The 23,426-nt window shown below is 37.4% G+C and overlaps 1 protein-coding gene across 1 annotated transcript in view; it reads right to left on the minus strand.

Moving 5' to 3' along the window:
* The window catches only part of COG6 (component of oligomeric golgi complex 6), a 58,083-nt gene extending 34,945 nt beyond the window's left edge, over nucleotides 1-23,138 (minus strand). Inside the window, exons 1-8 of the mRNA XM_069881706.1 lie at nucleotides 22,975-23,138; nucleotides 22,057-22,200; nucleotides 21,627-21,698; nucleotides 16,976-17,034; nucleotides 4,979-5,090; nucleotides 3,157-3,239; nucleotides 2,852-2,922; nucleotides 1,647-1,740 (exon numbers count right to left, since the gene is read on the minus strand). Of these exons, the coding sequence (XP_069737807.1) occupies nucleotides 1,647-1,740; nucleotides 2,852-2,922; nucleotides 3,157-3,239; nucleotides 4,979-5,090; nucleotides 16,976-17,034; nucleotides 21,627-21,698; nucleotides 22,057-22,200; nucleotides 22,975-23,100 (761 nt within the window). The 5' untranslated portion in view covers nucleotides 23,101-23,138. The remainder of the gene's footprint in view (nucleotides 1-1,646; nucleotides 1,741-2,851; nucleotides 2,923-3,156; nucleotides 3,240-4,978; nucleotides 5,091-16,975; nucleotides 17,035-21,626; nucleotides 21,699-22,056; nucleotides 22,201-22,974) is intronic.
* Nucleotides 23,139-23,426: the final 288 nt, after the last annotated feature.

The raw sequence follows: 23,426 nt of genomic DNA on the forward strand, positions 1-23,426 counted from the left end.
TCTAAATTCCTGCCCATCTTCACCTTACTTATTCTCACCTAATCAAATCACAATCTTTATCAGACGCAAAGGCAGTGATTTGGAGGAAAGCATTTAGCTCCCAAAGTAGTGCTTGTATGTGTAAAACTAACAGAACTACTTTCTTCTATGACACCATGTTTTACATTTCAAACGCAGCGGTTTGTTATGTATTAAAAGTATACAAAAATTTTTGGAAGGGAATAAAAGGGAATAAATGAAACCTTGAGATTTAAAAGGTAAAGCATCAGTACTGCAATTCTGACAATACTGCTGTAGCAAGTAGTTAAGCATGGTAATCTATGATGAGAGACAAATGGTTGTATCTTCCACAGTAATGTTTACTTGTGCCTTTTTGGCAGAAGTAAAATCCTACCTACCAAGTTCTACCTTTGGTAATACTAGTACTGGTGTTTGGGAGAGAGATTCAGAAGAAAAACAGAATCTCCTTTGCATATTAATTTTAAACTGACCAGCTGTAGGTTTATACAAGTGTTGGGGCTTTTTTCCATAAATGTTAAGAAAGAAAAACAATGATTTTATGTTGTTTAAAAGTAACATGATTTAAGAAAATATTTATTACATAAAATATAAACTGTATCTAAAAAGAACCCAATAAAATGTTGTGAATGCAGTTGCGACTGATTCTTCACAGCTGTGAAAAAGGGCCTGGAGGAGTGAATGCAAGAAATTCCCCATTCCCAGCTATGGCCTGATGTATGGCAACACACCATGTGCTTGGGAGGTTGAGTGACATCACTTGTCCTTAAATCAACTAACTGAACTGACTGAGCATGTCAAGACGCGTGCAGCCTTCGAAAGACAGACAGAAAAGTATTCTGCTGTCCTGCATACCAGTGGCTAAAAGTAACATGCCACAGTTGCAAAACGTGATAATAAATTATAAAAACAAAATGCTAAAAAGCAAAGAAGTGTAAGAAGTACCTCTTCAGGTATAACCACCCCAGTAAAAACAGTTCTTACAGTGCCACCATGTGGTTAAGTTGTCTCTATCAACCACTACTTCATTTATGTTTGAGAAGTCCCTTCAGCAGATTCTGAACAAGAACTAAAAAGTAGTGTGTGCCTGTGCGTGTATATATATATATATGAAAATAAATACAAAAGTACCCCTGCGCTTTAGAGGCTCATATGTAGTAGATTGTCTCATTTAGATTCATAAAGTGAAAAAATAGATAAAGGCTGATTTTTTTACTCAAGTGTTCCTGGTAGTAAGAATGTCTTCCATTGTGAGTTGTACAGTAATCCATCAAAAACAATCACATGCTTTGCACAGCATCTATTTTCTTCAGAAAAGCCCTCCAACGAGAGCAGCAAAAATTCTCAATTCATTTAGATTAAAACAGAATCAGTCTGAAATGTTACTTCAATCAGAAACTAGTAAGTTGGAAAAAGGCCAGTAGCATCCACTGTAGCATAATTATGACAAAAAGACTTCTGAAATTCAAAGAGGTTGAAATAAGATTTTTTTAGAAAGTATTTTTCTTTTTAAATCTGATGCAAGACTAAATTGCACCATCCTTGGCCCTGTAATTCATGCCTGTCTTCAAGTTTCATAAGCTGGGAATAGCAATTTTTGTTAGAGATAATCACAAACATTTACTTACTTATAAAGGACAGGTCTGTCTTGTAGGGCTTCCATGGCTTGCGCGAGAACTGGAGAAATGTCACATGACTCTTGTGTCAAACTCCTGCATTCATCTGTAAAATTCCAACACAGATGAAAGTACATTCTTTATACTCAAAAACATTTTATAACAGGCTGTCAAATGAGAAAATGAATTAAAAACTCAAAAGGTTTTAATTTTGAAGTCTTCAGAATATACTACCTGGCCTAGTCTGTGTTAATGTAATTAAACTCCCTCCAAAGCAGTACTTTGCTGTAAAATGGATGTCCATCACAAATCTCAACAATAAGAAAAATTAAAGGAAGCTTACTATCTGTTTGCGCCCACGTATAAACATTAAATCATTCAACCATCAGAATTCTGTCAGGCTCCCTTATAAATATTCACCATGTACCAGCTAAACTATTATGAAAAAAGTGTGCAAGCACTTAAGCTAGTTGTGAGTCTGTTCGGTTTTGGTTTTACTTTACATTAACTATATAATCTTGCATATTACATGCAAGAACATGGAAATCATATATACTAAATCAAACACTGGCACAAAAATGATGAATTTTTATTAGGCTGAAACTACAACCATTATTTGAGGCTTCAGCATCCACTGCATAAAAGCTAACACAGATCTTCCTCCTAGTGTCTTGGGAGAAAAGTCCTACAAAAACATCTACATCTTAATCTATCAAGATGTTGCATTGAATACTGATGCCTGGATCCAGAGTACATATGCAAAAAAAAAAAAAAAAATTAATCATCTACTATCATTCAAAAGAGCATCCTGATAAAAAAGTGTGGGTTTTTTCTTTTTTAAAGGTAATAAACCACTCTACACACTAAATTAGACCTTACTACCAAATTGTCAAAACCGAGAACTCCCCTGTGACCTGCAAAAAAATGAACTGCAATACCCTTAACAATTTGCTTTGACTACCCAACCGTTTTTCACTATGGAATACCCTCTGAAAATGCAAATAAACAATACAGTTTGGCAAACAGATATGACTGGCCCCAAAAGTGAGAGATCTCCAGTTAACTATTTGGTTCACAACAGATCTTTCACTAAGAAGGAAACCAAAAACCTTGCTAATGAATCTTGGAAAGCAGTTTTGCTGAGTTTAATCCACATCAAGGAATTAAAGGAATCATCATAATAATATTCGTAAACATAAAACCATTCTTAGTCCTACTTTGAGTCCATCTGTAAAGTCGTTCATAAGATGTCTCTTGCAGTAAAGCCATCTGTTCCATAATTTCCAAGCTACAAGACAAAAAGATTTTATTTGCAAATCCTGTTTTAGGTAGCACTAGCAAAGGCATGTACAAATCAAATAAAACCTCTCACTATTGAAACTACAAAAATTGATAAGTATGTTACTATCTTTTTATGTGAAATACTCTGTAAACTCATATGAAGTAAATTATGAAACCTTGCTGTAACTTCTGCTTTTAATTGAATAAACTTTTATCTTCCACTCATTCAAGTGGCACTTACCCCGCTCTCTGCTGATTTGTCCGGAGGAGAATCTTGACATCATCATGAATTTGCTTTACTCTTCCCAAAGCCTTGAAAAAATCCTAAATCAATCAAGAAAAAAAAAAAAAAGTGTTCAAAAGCAGCAAATTCTCATTCAAATCTCTAGCACTCTGTACTCTCCATTTCAATTCTTCATTTATGCTCTTTGCAGGTCTGTGTTCCAAGTGCTGGTTTTATATAATGGGGTAACGATTTCTAATAAAAATCAAACATTTGCAAGAGACTAGACCAAGGTTTTCCAGGACAATCCTTCCCCTCTAAATAACAGCACACCAGTAAAAAAAAAGAAAAACCCAGTAACTAGAAGACACAGGCATAGGGCCAACAGGTTATTTTGTTACCGTTTTGGAGAGAAAATGGAAACCCACTAAGGTTTTGAAATGCATGTCCTACTATGAAGTCATCTTTCAAACATCATGGGGGAGACTAGAGAATTCAGGTATAACTGTTATAACTTTTGTGACTGAAACACAGTTTGCCTCAGAAAAAGCAAGTTCCATTCTGGCTTAGGTCATATAGAATAAACAAAAATAAACAAAATAAACAAACAAAATAAACAAAATAAACAAAACAAAATAAACTAAAAAAAATAAACAAAAGAGTCAAATTATTTAAACCAACTGCTTTGCTTTAATTGTGTTGAAGGTCATATGTTTATAAAAACCCAAATCACACTTCCTTTAGGGGGAAGAAAAAAAAAATCACCAAAATAGAAGCCTGACTAAAATTGTTTTAAGCACGCGATTTGATTACATCATAGGAGAGAAGAATACCCATTATTTTACTGGTCTGTCATTTCAGCAGCACAACTATGATATCTCAGTTACTTCTGTGCATTTTTTAGGCATATCAAAGTATCAAAAAGACTAATCCTTCTGCTGTGAATCACGCACTGAGTAAATTGCCCAGCACTGCTGTCATTGTTCCCTGCAAATTGTGCTTTTTAGAAACCTGAATGTTCTTTCACAGTAGTAGCTGGCATAAAGGCATACAGCAATTACTCAAGTCCACAATCATTTAACACATTCTATTTATGCTTTCATTAGCACTGTTTATGGGTTATCTGTTCCACACCATTAATAACATTTCAACTCCAGACAGGATGCCTGTGGAAATGAGATAGCATGTCTTAGCAGGTAGTCTACATTTAAGTGAAGGTTTCCATGCAACTGCAGTAATAAAAACCTATTAAGTGTACCCAATTTTCTCATTTTTCATTTTGTTTTCATTGGAGAACAATGTGCCACCAAAAACATATTCTGAAACATGTCTGGAAGGTGGCTAAAACTGAATCAGTACCTAATATCTTCATCAACTGAATAATAATGAGAAAACATCTTAGCTAACATTGTTTCAAGTCACTGAATAGCAATACACATGCATATGCAAAATGCACACACGCATGCACAAGGGTAGTACTACGGATTACCAACGCATTAGAATTTTTCATTTGCTTTATTTGAGTGTGATGAAGTCTTAGAACATCTTCACTGAAAATTCAGGCTTCATAAAGGTCTTTTTGAAGCGTAATACCATATGATAACTCATTTGTCCCTTAAACTCATTATACAAACTAGAATTTAATGTTGATTTTCTTCTTTGTTACTTGAATCTTTCATTACATATCTCAAACTGATTAGAAATTCACCATTTTGCTAAAAGGTACATTCCTCCATAAAAAAAATAAATTACAAGCTGATAATAAGATCTCATGTACAATTCAGTGAGGCTGCTTGTACATTTTAGTTTGGGGCAAAGCTTTTAATGTTCATAGAGTTACCTCTGTAATTGGCTCATCTTTCGTGCCTCGAAGGAGGTTCATTTCATCTGGTGTCAGTTGAAATTTTGCTATGAATGCATCTGCAACTTGTGCTTTCATTTCTAGTCTCTGACTGTAATAAAACAAAGTTAAAAGAACATTATTTTTTATGCTTATCTCTGATTTATTATGCATATTCATACTTTTGGAAATTAGCATTAGAAATCAGTATTATTAAATTCTAATAACACATTCCAGTCATCAAGGACTTGAGTTACATCTTCAAATATGATTTTCTATTAAGAATACACAGATAACTGAGTAAAGACAATATAAAGGTAAGTTAACATATTTGAAAACTACTGAGGTCCTTTAAAAAAATAAGGTGTTTGTATCACAAATGTCCTAACCCAGACACTTTGTGCTTCTACAGTTGTTATGCCTGCAGTTATTTCCTTCCAAATTCATTAAGGAAAGAATAGGGTTTCAACTTATATTTTCAGAGACACAAAAAGGTGAGCACTAAAAATGAGAAAATGGAGAAAAAGAATAATCTAATTTTCTGTAGAGCAGATCCATTTCTTTTTAACAACATACAGTTGGAATATAAATCTACTAATATCATGAGCAATCAAAATGTAAGAGCTAATTCTCTTGTATCACCCTCCCTGAAATAAACACAGCAGGGATGTAACACACAAACGCCATCTCGTGGGCAGCATCTCTCTGTGCACGTTTTGTCACACACCTTACAGCCACAGAAGGACTCGAATATAGTTTTATTCCACAGTAAGGGATTGGAGTTCCTCTGGCAATGAAAAAATTGCTCAAACTGTGGCTTGAGCACACAGAAGTCCACGAAATAAAACCTACTTTTTCCAAACATTGAGAAGACACTAATTAAGCATTTGTATAAGAACAAGGCTCAATCACTTTAAGACCATTTCAGTTTCCAATGTAATTTCTGGAAGTTAAATACACTGTTATTATAGGGTGCTAAGACAGGCAAGTACCCTTCTAATACTGACTTCAATAATTAAGTTTCCTTAGAAGATCAAAGCATGAAAAGTAAGTTTTTACTTATTCACTACTTCTCTGCAATACAACTAGTAGCTGGACTGCATCCAGCTGTAAGAAGCATTGAAAATTGGATTCCCTTCTGTAGGCACAGATGACCTGCAGTTCTACAAACTCAATTTTTGAGATCAGATGAAATGTTTCACAATTGTCAGTGCTCTAGCGAGAAATAATAATGAACAGCGAGAAAGAAGGTAATATAAAATCCAACAGTGCTTTAACAGCAAAATATATGAAAATCAAAAGGGAAAGCAATCCAGTACTTGTTAAGTCACACAGAAAACACCTAAGCAAAAGGGAAAACCAAAAACTTACATACTTTAATAGCATATCTTTAATTGATAAGTCAGGTTTCCCCAATGTCCTATGCAGATGTGGCTGATTTGCATTTACACTGACCATTTTGCAACGCTTAAAATCCATCTGTCTATTTAATTTTCTCCAAGTAAACTCTACAACAGCAAATTCAGTATCTCCATGAAGCTGAATCTTTCTCAGGGAAGGAACAAGAGTAATGGAGAATAATTTTGGTCAACTAAACAGGCAATGACAACAGATGCACACATAACAATTATAGCACTTTCCAAGCAATCTAGTGATAGCTCACTGCAAGTGAGGAAGAACAGGAAAGATGTCTAAAGAGGGGGGGCTCAAGAGTGCACAGGTACCTTGGAAATGAGAAAATACAGGTACAAGAAGAAAACATGGGGAAGGTATTTAGAAAAGAGGAAAGAGACTGAAAAGCAACATGGTGTTTGGCATGGAGGTAGAGTAATTTTTCTAGCACATGGGATAGGGGCACAGCAAGGAAAAAAAATTGGAGAGCATGGGAAGTTCCAGAAGAAGCTGGGGCAGAGAAGGGAGATATGCAAAGTCATGAGTCTGAAGGAATTGAACTTGTCCCATCTTCTGTTTGAATAACTTTATGTATATCTTTCATATCTTCAAACCTAAACAGAGCTAGCACAGTTTTCCAAGTCCACTGATAGGCTCTTCTAACGGAGAATGCATGGTAGACCTCAACGTTGTAGAAGGAGAATGTAAGAATACCATTTTGAACATATTCTGTAAATTTTCAGCAGGAAGATTAGGAAATAAAATCAGGAGAGAAGTCATGGTGTAATTTCAGAGCAAGATAAAGGAAAAAACATGAAGGGAAACTGTCTACAAAACAGACTGACAAGAATTAACAGTCAGGAGGATACTAACAAAAAGTATTTTTCATTCAATACTAGGCTTATCAGAGATTTTCTTATGATAACTATGTCTTTCTCACAACACAACTGAAAGACGCATGAGGCCTGTAGTAACAAACACCATCACTACAATGATGCCTGATCTATGCTGCTTAGGCTGTGTCAGCCATCCCCGCTCATCCCTGGTTTGATTTGTAGTGCTCTTTCCACGGTGCCAGAACTATTGTTTATACTGTCGTGTAATTAATCAAACCAGGCAACAAATCTGGCAGGAAGATGCCAACGTTGTTATTTAATTTTTTTTCTTGGAAGGACTGTCAAGGACTTTGTTTCCAACCACAGACAAACTGTTCCTTTTATTTTGTCTTAAACTGCTGTTTTCAAGCCATGTTTTGAGATTAAGTGGTTGAAACTAGCTGAAAAGGATCAGAACATGTCTTTTCTGCTTGTGGAGGGGGAAGGGTGTGGGAAGGGGAAAAGTCAGTGTGTAACAAAGGAAGTTACATTTATTCTCTAATTCAGTTTACCACAGATCTGTACTAAGGGCACACCTCCTTGTACTAAGGGGTGTGCCAGCACAGCGGGCTGCCAGAAGCAAGGGGGTAATGGCTACTTAGATCACTGGAGAAATGAGCATGAAAATGACATTTCAAAACTCTCCTGGGGCATAAACAAAAGTAATTTCAATGGTCAGTTACAACAAATAAATAATTACAAAAAGGAAAATTATTAGGACCCTCCCTTCTCAATCCCTTAAGAAACGTAGAGGTATAAGACAGCTACTCAAACTGAAAATCAGGCAAGGACACTTATCACTTCACCCAATGGTGATGCTTTCAACAGTGCATTCCTGTTCCACAACATCGTGCTGAGAAAGTCTAATCCATCAACATCACCATCATTGGATGTAATGAATTAACTTTATTTAATAGTTGCTCTGAGTCTCTCTTCTTATGATGGAATTCTCGATTTAATATAAAACCACAAAGCTGTAAAGACTTACACTGGATTATCCCTCCCTTTAGGGAAAAGAAGGAAGGTAGGAAAGAGACTGGAGAAAGCAAGACCTTCTTGGGTTTCAACTGGAATAAGATTTCCCATAAACGAGGGGCAGACAGGATGCTGAGAAACTTTTCTGTTCTTTGAACCTGTTTCCTGTGTGGATAACTTTTAAGTGCTCTTACAGATCTCCATTTAATATTATCTCCTGTTCTTCAGATTTTTTTAATGCATTTTTTTAGGAGCTCTGAGCAGTATACTTTCATTAAACTGGGGGCAGGAATGAGCCTGATTCTAGGAAGTGCAATATACCAGACTTAACAGTTTTTTCAGTTTGCTTTGCAGATTATTGGAAATAATAGACTGTAGACTTTCAAAGAACAATGGTCGAAGTCACAGACTGTAGAAACAGCATGCTTATTCCAATCCATGCTTATTCCAATTCCAGCCTGCGCTGGAATTCTGTGCCTCCTTCAATCCGTTGGTTATAAAAACAAACAATTGCAGCAGACCTCAACTACTGAACGTCACACCTCCTGCAAGTCCTCACCCTGCAGTCCTCCTGTTCCTTTTCTTCTGCTACAAAGAATAAGGCTCAATCAAACATCACACTTTAAAGCCATTCCCATCCCTGGTTGTGTCTGTAGCTAACACTGCTGTAACTGCTCCCTGACCCACCCTGCACACTTCCAATAATTAATTCTTAGAAAATAGCATCAATGTATTAAACTCTAGCATACTGCCAAGTTGAAAGTTCCACAACGTAAACACAAAATCACAGCCTCATGGTGGCAGTAATGTTTCATCTATCTTTCTCAAGACATTGATTCAGAAATAGTGAGAAACATCCATCCTAAAACAAAACACATGCACTTGAATTTTGATAAAGCTACTTCTTTGGGACACTTTATAAATTAAAAGGAATTTTAACAAGCTACTTAGTTTCAAAATTCAGGTTAGTTACCTCCGCTTATGCTGGCTATGGAAGTTGCCTTGGTTATCCATCTGCATAAGAACAATACCGTATTTCCTAGATGATGGATCAGGTACAAAACATAAGTACTGCATACCCTTGATTTCTAGCTGGCAGTATACAATATTAATGAGATCAATACACTTGGATAGGTATGTCATTTTTTATATAAATGTATTTCCTCAAATATAAGCTAGCAGCTATTTACCTAGAATTTAATCAATCTTATTTTAATCCATTTCCCTGCTTTAATACCGCTCAGGTTTGCTACAGTGATTTCACTGCAATAAGTGCTATGCAAAACACAGCACAGGTATCAACAAAAGCCAGAGTAATGTCATCTAATATATAGCCCACAGCAAATAGTACCTGCTCAGACACTCAAATGTTTTAAGACCCACTGGCCTTTCTGTAAACAAAGATTTTTAAATTGCCTTCTAAGCATGTGCAATAAAGCAGAGGAAAGGCCACACTGTGCTGTTATCCCAAAGCTTTTTTTTTTTCCCTGGCACAAGAGAACAAAACTAACAGATCATGGGAACATGGCACCAATGCAAAGGGGGAAGTGCCGAGCACTGGCAGACTTTTGAGCTTGGGCAGGGGACGGGACTTCCAACAAAGAGGAATTTCCCCAGTTTTAATCGTTACCAAGGAGACAGAATTCTTTTGCAAGAGAACTCAAAGGGCTGGGAAAACTATGCACTTCATGCAGTTTTCCCTTGAAATAAACACAAATGCGTACTGTTTGTTTGGATTATCACCTAGACAGCTCAAAAAATGAGGTGGAGGAGAAAAACACATTTCCAAAGTTTAATTTTATCTTGCCATCAAGTACAGTACAAAAATCTGCTAGTTTCCTTTGCTTAGGAGGAATCATAGCAGCACAATCTGAAATTACTTCCAAATTGTGGTACTGAGGATCCAGCACATTTTTAAAGCCTTAAAACATGAATTATTTCTAACTCATAAAGAAATAACAACCATCTTTAACAGATATGTATAAACATTTTTCAGCAGCAGCTGTTTTTGAGGAAGGCAAATATACGAGAATACGTAACAAAACACCTACACACAAATGTTACAAAAACGTTCTTAAGTACCAGGTTCAAAAATGTATTTGTAAATTCTGAGAACAAATGGCTTTATTTTACATTTTTTCTGTTAAGCACATCTTTTATTAAAGGAGAATTGAAATACTGTGAGAGGTATACTGTGCCCAATTCCGTCATGGACTATAATTACAATGTTTTTTCCTAATTAAAAACTAGGAAGGCACATAAAATGATAGTAAAATTTCTCATGTTCCCAGGATTCAAGAAACCAGAAAATATTACAGAAGGCTTTAGTAAGACCTCATTTGGAAAACAGACCACAATCCTGATCATCAGTGCTCAAAAACAATGGACTCCCATTAAACCAAAGCTAGTAGTATGATTATGGGAATGGAGAATCTAATTTATGAGAGATGATGAAAGCTCTTAAGATAACAGACCGGATGAAAAAACAGGCAAATTATACCCAAGAATTAAGCTGGAAAACAGGAAAAGGCTTTTATCAGAAAGAATAAGCTTTTGAGGTAAGTGTTCCAAGAACAGTAACATGTATAAAATGCAAGAATAATTAACTAGATATAAGCTGAATAGTTGATGAGTTCATGAAACTCATCATGCAAATGATAGCTGGCAGCAGGAAGCAAATTTGAATTTAGGTTTCTTCCATCTGTAATCTCTATCTAAAGAGAGCTAGCCTGCAATTCTGCAGCCCTACAATATAATACATTCTGCTCTAAAAATAAAGAGGTAAAAACCAAAAAGGCTAAATCAGAAGTTTGGCAACAGAAGATACTAACAGCACTGAAATGATTCAAACCTTACCAAACAGATTACTAAACACAAGGAAAAAAGCTTATATACTATAAATAAATTCATAAAATTCAACAGTTTCCTACTTATACACCAACTAGGCTTTCTGTGAACATCACTGCTATCTATCTACAGAATAGTCAGGATAAGCAGTTTTCACACACAAAACTTCACAGCAATTGAGACACACAGAATCATACAATGGTTTGGGTTGGAAGGGACCTTTAAAGGTCATCTAGTCCAATCCCCCCAATATGAGTAGGGTCATCTTCAACTAGATCAGGTTGCTCAAAGCAATCACCTCCTGAGACCTGATGGTCATGCTTCATTTGATGCAGCACAGGGTATGGTTGGCTTTCTAGGCTGTGAGCGCACACTGCTGGCTCACATCCAGCTTCTCATCTACCAGCACCCCCACATCCTTCTTGGCAGGGCTGCTCTCAATTCTTTCACTCCCCAACCTGTACTGATACTGGGAGTTGCCCTGACCCACCTTGCACTTGGCTTTGTTGAACCTCATGAGGTTCACACAAGCCCACCTCTCTAGCCTGTCCAGGTCCCTCTGGATCGCATCCCATCCCTCAGGAATGTCAGCTGCACCACTCAGGTTGGCATCCTCTGCAAACTTGCTGATGGTGCTATTGATCCCACTGTTGATGTTGTTAATGAAGATATTGAACAATACTGGTCCCGGTACAGACCTCTGAGGAACACTACTCACAACTACATTCTGGATGCAAACATCCAACCAATTCCTCATCTATCCAACAGTCCATCCAAATCCATCTCTCCAATTCAGAGAGAAAAGATCATGTCAAAGGCCTTACAGAATTCCAGATAGGTAACATCCGTAGTTTCCTTATCTACTGTTGTAGTCACTCCATCATAGAAGACCACTATACTCACTAGATAAATCAGTATTTAGCAATGGCTAAGATAAAAAGACACGGTTTCTAACTTGTGAATAGAGATTAAACTGAGAAGGCATGTGTTTCCGGTAAATGGATTCTTTTTCATCTTGTAGGGGCAAGCCAGTTGATTCCATTGTATCAAAGAGACTGACGTCTTCAGCAGATCTTTTATACAATCCGATACAAAGACACTTGAAAGAGGACTGCTTAGTCTAGTTTCACATCTGCCACTAAATTCAAAAAACGTTGCCAAAGGCATGAAAATAACACACTGTTCTCTACATCTACCTGGAATAAAATTAGAACTAACGAGCTTAACGAGCAGGAAAAGAACAACTAAATCAGATAGTAGGAAAACAATAAAGCAGCAAAATAAATTTCCAAGGCAGACCATGGACTCTTTATTCCTGGGCTTTTCATCCAAGAGCAGATTAGACAAACATCATTCAGGAACAGTATTATGTAACTGATTTTGTACTTCTGATGAACGTTTCTCAACCTGTAAGACCATGGCTTATTTCATACTGATCAAGAGTATTTCATGCCTCAGAGTGCGTGGTTGCCAGGTAGAAAAGCTGGCAAGAAATACAGCTTTGTGCTTTTTCTGCTGGTCATGGCTAGAATGGGACTTTTTTTTTTTTAATTCTTCAGATTAACCTTAGCTGTTTTGATTGCAGTTACACCCTGCCACCTATGTTTTACTTTGGCACAAATCAGGAAAGAAAATCAGCCTCAGGATTTCAAGCCCTCTCCCTTCCCCACGCTGAATTGTTATTCAGTTTAGGCAATCACTGTTTTTTTCTTATGAAGAATATTCACAGGAATAAATGTAAATACAATTTCAAAAAGTCAAGACATGAAATACATCTCATCAGTTGAAACCACTACATCACCACTTTTCTCAGCATATGCTGATAAAAGCAAACCTCTCTAACCTGCTACAAATATTGCTGAACTTCTGGTATTATTTCCAAATAGACTATGGTGAAAAAGATATTCCTTAAAAGGAAAAGAAAATTTAGAAAGTACCACCAAGAGATAATCATGAGAGGTCTGTAGTACAGCACTGCTGAAGCAGCAGGTGTTCACTAAGAAACATCTTTCTTAAGACTTTTGACCTAGTATTGAGCGCAGAGGGGACAGTCAAAGAACTCAAAGAACCGTGCCTACTGAATTTAAATAAAGAGCAAGTCTGAACATAATTCAATTAAAATAAATTGAAGTACATGCTGCTGCATTCCAAAATATGTTTAGGAATCAGATTTAATTTTACTTTTACAAAAAGAAAAAATCTAGTATTACAGGAACTGATTTTTCAGAAACAATGTAAGGATTCTGGCATCAAAACATACATTTTTTTCTCTTCAAGAACACTATTAATAGAAACTAGGAAAAAAAAGACAACATATAAAGATGTCAAGTGCATAACCTCGGTGAAAGCTCTGAAACTCTAACCTGACTCAAAAATACCTGTTTAAGCCATTTCCATTCTTTCATACAGTTTTCAGAGTATGGTGGTTTTTATTTCCAGAAAACTGTTCCGACTCTTACCAGTTTTCTATTTCAGAAAGGTTATTTTCTGTGATCTTCCTGACCTCATACATACACTCACAAACTACTCTTATTTAATTCTGTAAGAATTAACATGGCAACTACTACCTTCTTGTCTTTCTTTAATTCTTAAATCTACTACTAATATTTGTGGCTAACCTCAAGAACAATCTTGCACAATAACTTATCATTAAGTGGCTAGTAGAACTAGTATGAAGACAGGCTTCTGGCATTTTGCATACAGTGTTTTGGAACCGAACTGTCGTTACTCCAGTTGGGAGCTACTGAACACTAGTTCCCAATCCAAGGTGAAGTAGTTTAGTACTGCAAGTATTTTTTTGGCTTCACACATATTAAAGAACTAAGCTCAGGTACAACAAGAGAACTGACAAGTCAGAGAAAGCTTTTATTAAATTCTCACTCCAAGGAGCAAGATCCTTTTTCTGTTAACCTGTTAGCAATGGCAATAAACAAACCCACATCATTTAAAACATAGCAGATGTTTGAAAACAAACTAATCTCCTCATTACTATATATTAAAAGTCTAACACAACCTGAAAGTAGTATTAGTGTGCTCAAGTAAATGTGTAGAAATTCAGTGAAGATACAGAAGTGGATTTTTAACAATTCGCACACATTGTCTAAATTAGCCACCTCAGTTACTCTTTATTAACAAATTTATTATGAAATATATTAAAACTAACATTCTATTTAAGATTCTACAGTACTGAACAACAACAAATTACCCGTGTTATAGAGAGATGGTTTGAATGGTTTGGATTACTTAATAGAACCATGTAGAATGAAATAAAGTTATGATAAGTCTCAATTTTCAGAAGAGAAAAAAGAAGCCCCAATTCCTATGTTAAGCAGATTCCACAATTCAAACAATGTGAAGGTAAACTGTTCTGCTTCTAATGTACAGTACAGTTTTTTAACTAGTCTTTATAGAGAAAATTAATTCAGAACAAGCAACCTAAATGACCGAAGAAATACACCAAATCTCTTATATTCACAAATACAAAAATTCAATTGTATGACTGAAGTATTAGTGTAATTGTTATCTAAGTAAAACATCCTGTTTGGCATTTATGACAAATGAGGTCTAAAGATCACAAATTAACTTGCAAGAAAAATGCTACAAAGTAACAACCCGAGAATGCAGAATTTTTAACTTAAATCTGAGATGAACATCTATTTTCGACCCTAGCTATTTAATCAAGCATCTTAAATTACACATTCTACACAGAAGTTCCAAACAGCACATCAGAACTACCTACAGATACTGCAGATGAACTGCTATAGCTTCAAATCACAAATCTGAGACTAGGATGACCAATAAGGAGTTCAGGTAAAGAACCTTAGGAAATTCAAAATCACCTTGAATTAGACCTAATTACACAGGTGATAATACAATGCAAACACTAGAATCATAGAATAGTTAAGGTTGGAAGGGACCTTAAAGATCATCTAGTTCTAACCCTCCTGCTATGAGCAGGGACATCCCACTAGATCAGGTTACCCAAGACTGCTAGTATAACTACTTAGTATAAGAAACCTAATACCTACAACAGAACCACTGAGAGAGCCACCCCTTTGCAAGTACTGCAGCAGAGAAAGAATACATGGAAGGATGAATGCATGAACAGGCACTCTTACTCAAAATGTTTCAAGCTCACACAAGTTCCCATGGCCACTCTTCATCTTTGGGAAACTGTTCTTCACTGCTATCACACATTCTTGATTAAAAAAAAAACAAAACCAAAACCAAACACTACACAGGTTCAAATCCACGTAAGGAAAAATTTCTGAAGAGATATTTACATTTGCAACGTCATTTAATGTATCAAAAGAATGGGTGACTCAAATGTCCTACACAAAACAAAACAGCATCCCCATTGTAGCTTTTGTGGACATTTTTCACAGGTTTAGCCAGGAAAAAGTCAATTTTGTTAATAAATGGCACTATGAACCATCCATAACAATTACACTAAGATCACAAGCATTGTTTGGCTTCTGCTAGTTCATTTTTCCTGGTACACTTAAACAGCCTTTCCAAAACAGAATTTTTTCCTACCTGTACGCTCTGAGGTCACACAAACCCTCAGAAGCACAGGCTACTTCCTAAACTTTTCTTCCTCCTCACACTAGTGGGATGTTTTGTCTCTTAAAAGAATCAGCAGAAAGTAAACTATTGTACAAGTAAGGAGTATATTGTAGAAGTAATGACATACAGACTGCCTAATCTCCTTTAATGGAATTTAAGCCCAGTTAGACATAACATAATTTGGAATTGGTCTTGTTATTTTCCATTCTGCTTCAGAACAAAGAATCAAAGCAGCTTTCCTTTTCTTGAGACTACAAAATGATGATCACTCATCTGTCCTACTACTTCACATACTCATATTTAAACTAACAAATTTTCTAAGACTTGATTTCTGTTCAATTACTTCAACTGTGACTGCTAAATCTTTCACTCTACATCAACCAGTACTGTGTTCTATGCAGTTATTCTACATTAAACCTCTAAAATGTATACAGATTACACTTTAACTTTACATTCAGACTCTCACAGGACGTAATCCACTTCCTACTCAAGTTCAGAACGTGAACCTACTGATGTTGAAAGCGTACCCAGAGCTATCCAAAATGATCATTTCTACTACAAGCCTATCACTAGAAATAATTATTTCTAATCTCCAGTGGACTATATATAATTTTCAGAAGAAAGGCCATAAAGCAAGAATATTCATTCCTCCACACTGACAAATGCTAAAGCTGTAAAACCAGATGCCCTAGACATAAAAGCAATAAAAATTACTTGAATCTGTCATAGGCTATTATCCCCTTCCCATGAATAAAAATACTGAAAAGAACAAATGACAAATCTTTTTTTCCCCACAAGAGGCTGGAGAAGCAAGGGAAAAAGTGATTTGTGTTAGGCTCATTAAACAACACTTACGTATGCAATATTTAAAGTGAACTGTGACAGAGTAGGTTATATGCCAACTTTCTGCTCCTGCTTACAGTCCCTGGACAAGAAAGTGACTTCCACTAGTTACGAAGCATTAACAGCAAGAAAAAGCCTGTGAAACTCACGTGACACTGAGTAAGTCCATACCTGTTACAAAGCAATATAACTTACATTATGAACTGACATCTGGTAAAGCCCATCCAATTGCTATAACTGATTCCTTTCCCTAAAAGGTCAATTTTTATGATAACAAGCACTAACACAGTTTTTACCTTTTTGTATACTCCAGTAATAAACTAAGAATTCAGTATTTTTGTTCCATTAGTGCTACAAACACATATAGTTTTTAACACTATGTACAAACACAAAATCCCCAAAGTTATTACTCAAAAATAAGAGAAGCAGAAACAGATATAAAAGAAAATTCCAATGGTATTGTCATGTCTTCAAAAAATAAGTAAAGTGGTATACATACTTCTCTGCCTGGAGTTTTGTAGTTTTTACTATCAAGTCCTGGGTTTGTTCCTTTGCTGCCTAAAATAAAATTAGAATTGTTAAGTATGTGACAAACAAACTTATCAAATGTATTATACAACATTTAAAGTATGCAATACTTACAAAGCTTTCTGACTACTAGTAAATACATGTACTCTTTGAAACAAAAGGCCTTCTTAAACTAAGTATTCATTAACTCTCCCTATTTTCAATACTTAACCATATATATTTTCATCTTTACATATATTTACATTCATACACAACTGATTTTTAATTTATATTTAACACAAAAACATTATTATAAATACTATAAATAAATTGGAAAAAAAGAGAATATGATTTGTTTGTTAACTGTAAACTGCTGTTAGAAAATGAAAAATGAAACAAGTTCCTTTGGGTGCTAAGCTGCGCAGTACCAGGGTCCATCCAGACATCTTAGACAACACGAATATAGCTGTGCTGGTCTTAGGAAGTTTAGCCCTACAGTCCAAACAGCTTACAGGGCTGTAAGGACCACGTGCAAAGCACTTAAAATTCATCAAAGCCCTAAATTTTCAGTGATGACAATGCAAGGGAACCCATGCAGAAACAGACAGCAGCTGCATGACTAAGGGTTCTGAAACTTATCACCCAGCAAGAAGGTAGAGGACATCCAGAAATGCTGATTTCCCACTGGACACCATAGTGATTATTTAGGAAGAAAAAGAAGCTTCAACAACAAAAAAAGTCTCTTGAAATCAAACTGCATACAGTATGGAATAACATTCAGAGAATCAGAGAATAGTTTGGTTGGAAGAGACTTTAAAGATCTCTTAAAGATCTAGTTGCAACCCCCCTGCCATGGGCAGGGACACATCCCACTAGATCAGGCTGCCCAAGGCCCATCCAACCTGGCCTTGAACACCTCCAGGGATGAGGCAGCCACAACTTCCCTGGGCAACCTGTGCCAGTGTCTCACCACTCTCACGGCGAAAAAATTGCTCCTTACATCAAGCCTAAATCTCCCACTCTCTGGTTTATACCCATTCCCCCTTGTCCTATCACCACAAGCCTTTTTGAGTAAGACCCTCTCCAGCTTTCCTGTAGACTCCTTTCAGGTACTGGAAAGTCGCTATAAGATCTCCTCTGAGCCTCCTCTTCTCCAGGCAGAACAAGCCCAGCTCTCTCAGCCTGTCCTCATATGGAAAGTCCTTCTTGTGTTAAGGACTCCAGAACCGGACACAATACACTAGATAAGGTCTCACAAGAGAGGAACAGAGGGGCAGAATCACTTTCCTCAACCAGCTGGCCATATTTCTTTTGATGCAGCCCAGGATACAGTTGGCTTTCTGGGCTGCTAGCACATATTGCCGGCTCATGTCAAGCTTCTCATTGACCAGCACCCCCAAGTCCTTCTCTGCAGGGCAGCTCTCAATCATGTCAACCCCCATTATGTACTAAAAACAGGGACTGCCCCAACCCAGGTGCAGGACCTTGCATTTGGCCTTGTTGAACCTCATGAGGTTCTCACAGGCCCACTTCAACAGCCTGTCCAGGTCCCTCTGGATGACATCATGTCCTTCCAATGTTGCAACTACACCACTTAGCTGGTGTCATCTGCAAACTTGCTGTGGGTGCACTCAATCTCCTTGTCTATATCATTGATGAAAATATTAAACAGCTCCAGTCCCAGTTCGGACCCCTGAGGGACACCATTTGGACTTTGAGCCATTGACCACTACCCTCTGAATTCGACCATCCAACCAGTTTATTATCCACTACATCATCCATCCATCAAATCCGTCTCTCTCCAATTTAGGGAGAAGGATGTTGTGGGGGACCGTGTCAAACGCCTTACAGAAGTTTAGATACATCATATCCATCGGTTTACCCGTGTCCAGTGCTGTGGTTACCCCATCACAGAAAGCCACTAATTTGGTCATATAGAATTTGCCCCTGGTGAAGCCGTGCTGGCTGCCATTAATCACCTCTATGTCCTCCTCAAGGAGTGCAGGGATAAGATGAGGGGTATCATTTTTAAGCTGAAAGAGGGTAGATTTTGATTAGATATTAGGAGGAAATTCTTACAATGAGGGTGGTGAGACAATAGAGCAGGGTGTCCAGAGAAGCTGTAGGTGTCCAACCCCTGCAGGTGTTCAAGGCCAGCTTGGATGAGGCTTTGAGCAACCTTATCTAGTGGAAGGCATCCCTGCCAATGGCAGGGTGGTTGGAAATGGATGATCTTCAAGGTCCCTTCCAATGCAAATCATTCTATGATTCTACGAATTTTCTAAAGGAAACTATTGTGGATCAGCATGCAAATTTAATTAAAAAAAAAACCATCAGAATTTACTAAACATTTAGCAGTTCCAAAACGATTTAGGATATCTCTAGGCTTTTTAAATCTTAAATATATAATATTTACATTCTTAATGTATCTGTATTTTAAAGCTTTTTAAATATTAATTTTCAACGTTTTACCCTAACAAAAAAAAAAACAACAAAAAAAAAACCAAACCCCCAAACTTTTACAACAGAAGACTGGACCTGAATTACTCGCTATGGAAATCTACTAATCCCAGACTGCACCCTACCTCAAGAGTTGCAGATTTTAATAAACCAAAAGTACAGAAGAAATTTGCTTCCTTTTCAGTATTTTCTGGACATAAGTTCTAATTGCCAAGAAGAACGCTAACAGCGGAACAGAAGAAAGGAAGGAAAAGCAGTTTTTCTGGATCTAGCTAGATATATCAGGAAGCAAGTTTTTATTTACAAGTTTTCAAATGCCTGCCAGATACATTACATACATACAATAATAATAGTAAGAGCTTATATGTAAGCAAAACAAGGTAACTGGCAAAAGAGTCAGATATGCCAGAAAAATCAGAAAGCTGGTATTTGATGTTTCTTGCAAATCCAAAATAGAAATATTTTCCCATGTCAGTATAACAATTAAAATTTTCATTATCTTTCAACCCTGCTGTATTTCATTCACGCATTTGCCTCCTTCTCTCTTTCAGCTACTGCATCAACTCACCATCCTGAAATCAGATCTGATGGTATCTGGTGATTTGAATTGTGTGGCATTATAAACTTGCAAAACAAAAAAATGTCAAAAGCTTTTTGTCTCATCAGTATATAGTCCCTTTCACATATTTTATTTGTTCTGCTCTTCTAATTCACACCTCTCAGCATACTTTTCTGCCTTATATGCTATGGATGCTCCTCTTTGTATTTTCTATTTGGTCTACTTAGTTAATTTTTGTCTTCATATTGAGCTTGAGCACAGGCTGGTGAGTCTTTATGTCCTATTACAGATAAAATACCAGGGGATTTGACAAGCGAGTGCTAGCTCAAGGGCTTATTAACTTTATATTCCTACACACAAAGAAAGCATGAACTGAACTGAGACAAGTTATGAGTTCTACAGGGCTCTAGAGGAAACCTCCTGTTGGGCACAGAACAAAACTACCTAGTACTGACTTTAACAGAAAGAGACATCACTGCAGGGTAGTTCTATTCTGGGGGAAAAAAAAAAAAATCACAGATCATAGTTACACTTCATGATTTAAAGACAGAAAAAAGCCAAAATCTGCATGGACTCATTTCCACATTTAGGAGCTTAATCAAACAGTTCTTGAACTGCACTAGGGAATACATCCATATTAACAGTGTTCAAAGAGATGCGAGACCTCTGAGGTCTATTACCCACTGCCTTCCAAAACTGAAAATTAAGTGTTGCAGTGGGTTAGGTACACTGTACTTCCACACTTTTTGGAACATGTCCTCAAACTACAAGTATTCTCACGGGAATTGCACACAATGGCGATGAAATCTATTCACCTCAATATGGGGACATCTAAGGGGAGGAGGGGGGAGGGAGGTAAAAAGCAACTGTTTTCATAGGAGTTTTTAGTGATGGACTCTCATTCATACACTATAACTTATGTACTACATTCAGAACAGATTTGGGTTGGCAAAACATCTATAGTTCAGCATCCACAAACCTTTTAAATGCAACAATGCACAGAATATTGAATCCGTACACTAAACCCAAGTGAGATATAGTAACGCACTATAAAACACAATTTTTTGTCCCCTAGAACATTATGGATTCAGGATTAATACAAAAGAGTTGGTTTTGTTGCATACCAGCATTTTGAGACAACACTATGAAAGACAAGCAACACAATGAAGATGGCACATGATTTGTCTCCGTCTTTGGATTGCAAGACACTTTCTTATGAATGTACTTGAGGTATTTACATGAACACATAACTCAACAGATGTAGTCAATGTGAAAGGCACATATATTCTGAATGGAAATACACAAATGCAATTAACTCTTTAATATTACACATCTAATCTAATTAAATATTTTCTCTCCACTCACATACAAACAGATATCACACTGCAATTCTCAAAGTAAGTGTATTGCTGCACTCTGAATTGTGATTGGAAAGAAATTAAAATTACTTCCTCCATAAATTTGCAAAATAAGTTAAAAGAAATATATTAATATGCTAAAACAACATAATACGCGTACTATGGAAACATCTCAGTGTCGCTATTAATCCTTCAAAATAATTAAAAAGACAGTAGTCATACCTCAAAAGGAAAAAATATACAAAGCACATCTATTTATATAGTACCTTCAAACGACTGGACATATCTTCACAGCAGCTGCTCATCGCTTGCACATCTTCATTTATACTTTCAAGCTCCTAAAATAATTTAAATAACAGTAACTGTTTTAGATCAGAAATGCCATGCCTAGGCCCAGATTCATTCCACTACAATGCCCAATTTACAAGGAATACAGTTGCTCTAAGCTCTCTGTTAATCAATGGAGAGAAAGCACCTGTAAAGATCCATGATCACTTGGTATTTTTATGTTTGAAACATCACCCCTCTCCACACAGTATATTCATCAAATGAAACAAACGATGAAGCAATTTTACTGTAAAAGTATATTTGTCCCACAAACTCAAAATCTCTCTTGATCTTTTGCTGCTTCTTTTCACCTTTATATTACATAGCAATATTCTCACAAGATTACTAGTTACACTGTAAAAAAGCTACCTCTTTAACTTGCTTGAATATGTGGACAAATTCTTCATTTATGGCTAAACTTCGCCGTTCAATGTCACCACGCAAGTTTCTTCGGGTGCGCAAACTGTTTTCAACAAAAAAGGTCGACAGCGCCTTGAGTGCCTCCAGCATTTCCTAGAAAATCAAAAGAAAGTACTTAACTTTCCTTACAGTTACAAAGAAGCAAGTTACACAGTCTGTAACCACCCCAAGTTCATGGTCTTAGTTAAAAAAACCCAAACCTACAACCTGCTATATGGTTTTAGAGAAAAAATACCTGAACACCCTCTAGATCAGCTGGGAAACAACTAAAATAATTGCTGAGTCTTTCTTCTTCTTGTATGTTATAATGCACAATCTTGTTTTATTTTAGAGGAGCTACAGATTGACATCACATTCGGTTAAAGCATGACCTAGTCATAGCTAGAAAACGTTCAAATCAGGAAGAGCTTGACAAATAACCCCTGAGCTGAGGAATACTAACTTCTCTACAGTAAATAACAATAATAATTGCTAAGTCCTACTTCTTCTCGTACGTTATAATGCACAACCTTGTGTCATTTTAGAGCAGCTACCGATTAACATTACATTTGGTTAAAGCATGACCTAGACATAGCTAGAAACCGTTTAAATCAGAAAGAACTTGACAAATGTCCCCGGAGCTGAGGAATACAAACCTCCCTACGGCCTGAAGGGAATGAACAGGTGCGCGGCATGTCGCCGGAGAAGCGGGGGAAAAAAAAAAAAAGAAACAACCGGATTTTATTCCGAATTAACGCAGTAAACGTCAGCTGCGGCTCCGCAGCGGAACTGAGGCGATGACCGGGCTCGCTGCCCAGCGCCGGAGCCTATCGGGGCTCGCGCCGCCCGACGGCTCGTCCGGCCCCTTCCCTCTTCCCCCCCCCCCACCTTGTCGTTATCCAGACGAGTCTCCAGGATCTTGTTGAGCTTTCGGGACAGCGGGTTGCTGCCGGGGGCCGCCGGGAGCGCCGGCGCTGGGGCGGCGGCCGGGGGCGGCGCGGCGGTGTCGGCCATGGCTGAGGGCCTCCCCGCCGCCCGCAGTCAGTGCCGCCGCGGACACGGCCCGGCGGAAAACGCGCGCCCGCGGCTTTGGTTCCGGCCCGCGGCTTTGGTTCCGGCTGCAGCTGGCGGCCCTGGTGCGGGAAAAAGGGTCTGCGTTGGTGATGAGAAAGAAGATTCATAGAATCATAGAATAACCAGGTTGGAAGAGACCCACCGGATCATCGAGTCCAACCATTCCTATCAATCGCTAAACCATGCCCCTTAGCACCTCGTCCACCCGTGCCTTAAACACCTCCAGGGAAGGTGAATCAACCACCTCCCTGGGCAGCCTGTGCCAG

The sequence above is a fragment of the Phaenicophaeus curvirostris genome, chromosome 1 (genome assembly GCF_032191515.1).
Source record: "Phaenicophaeus curvirostris isolate KB17595 chromosome 1, BPBGC_Pcur_1.0, whole genome shotgun sequence".
In the NCBI taxonomy this organism is placed as follows: Eukaryota; Metazoa; Chordata; class Aves; order Cuculiformes; family Cuculidae; genus Phaenicophaeus; species Phaenicophaeus curvirostris.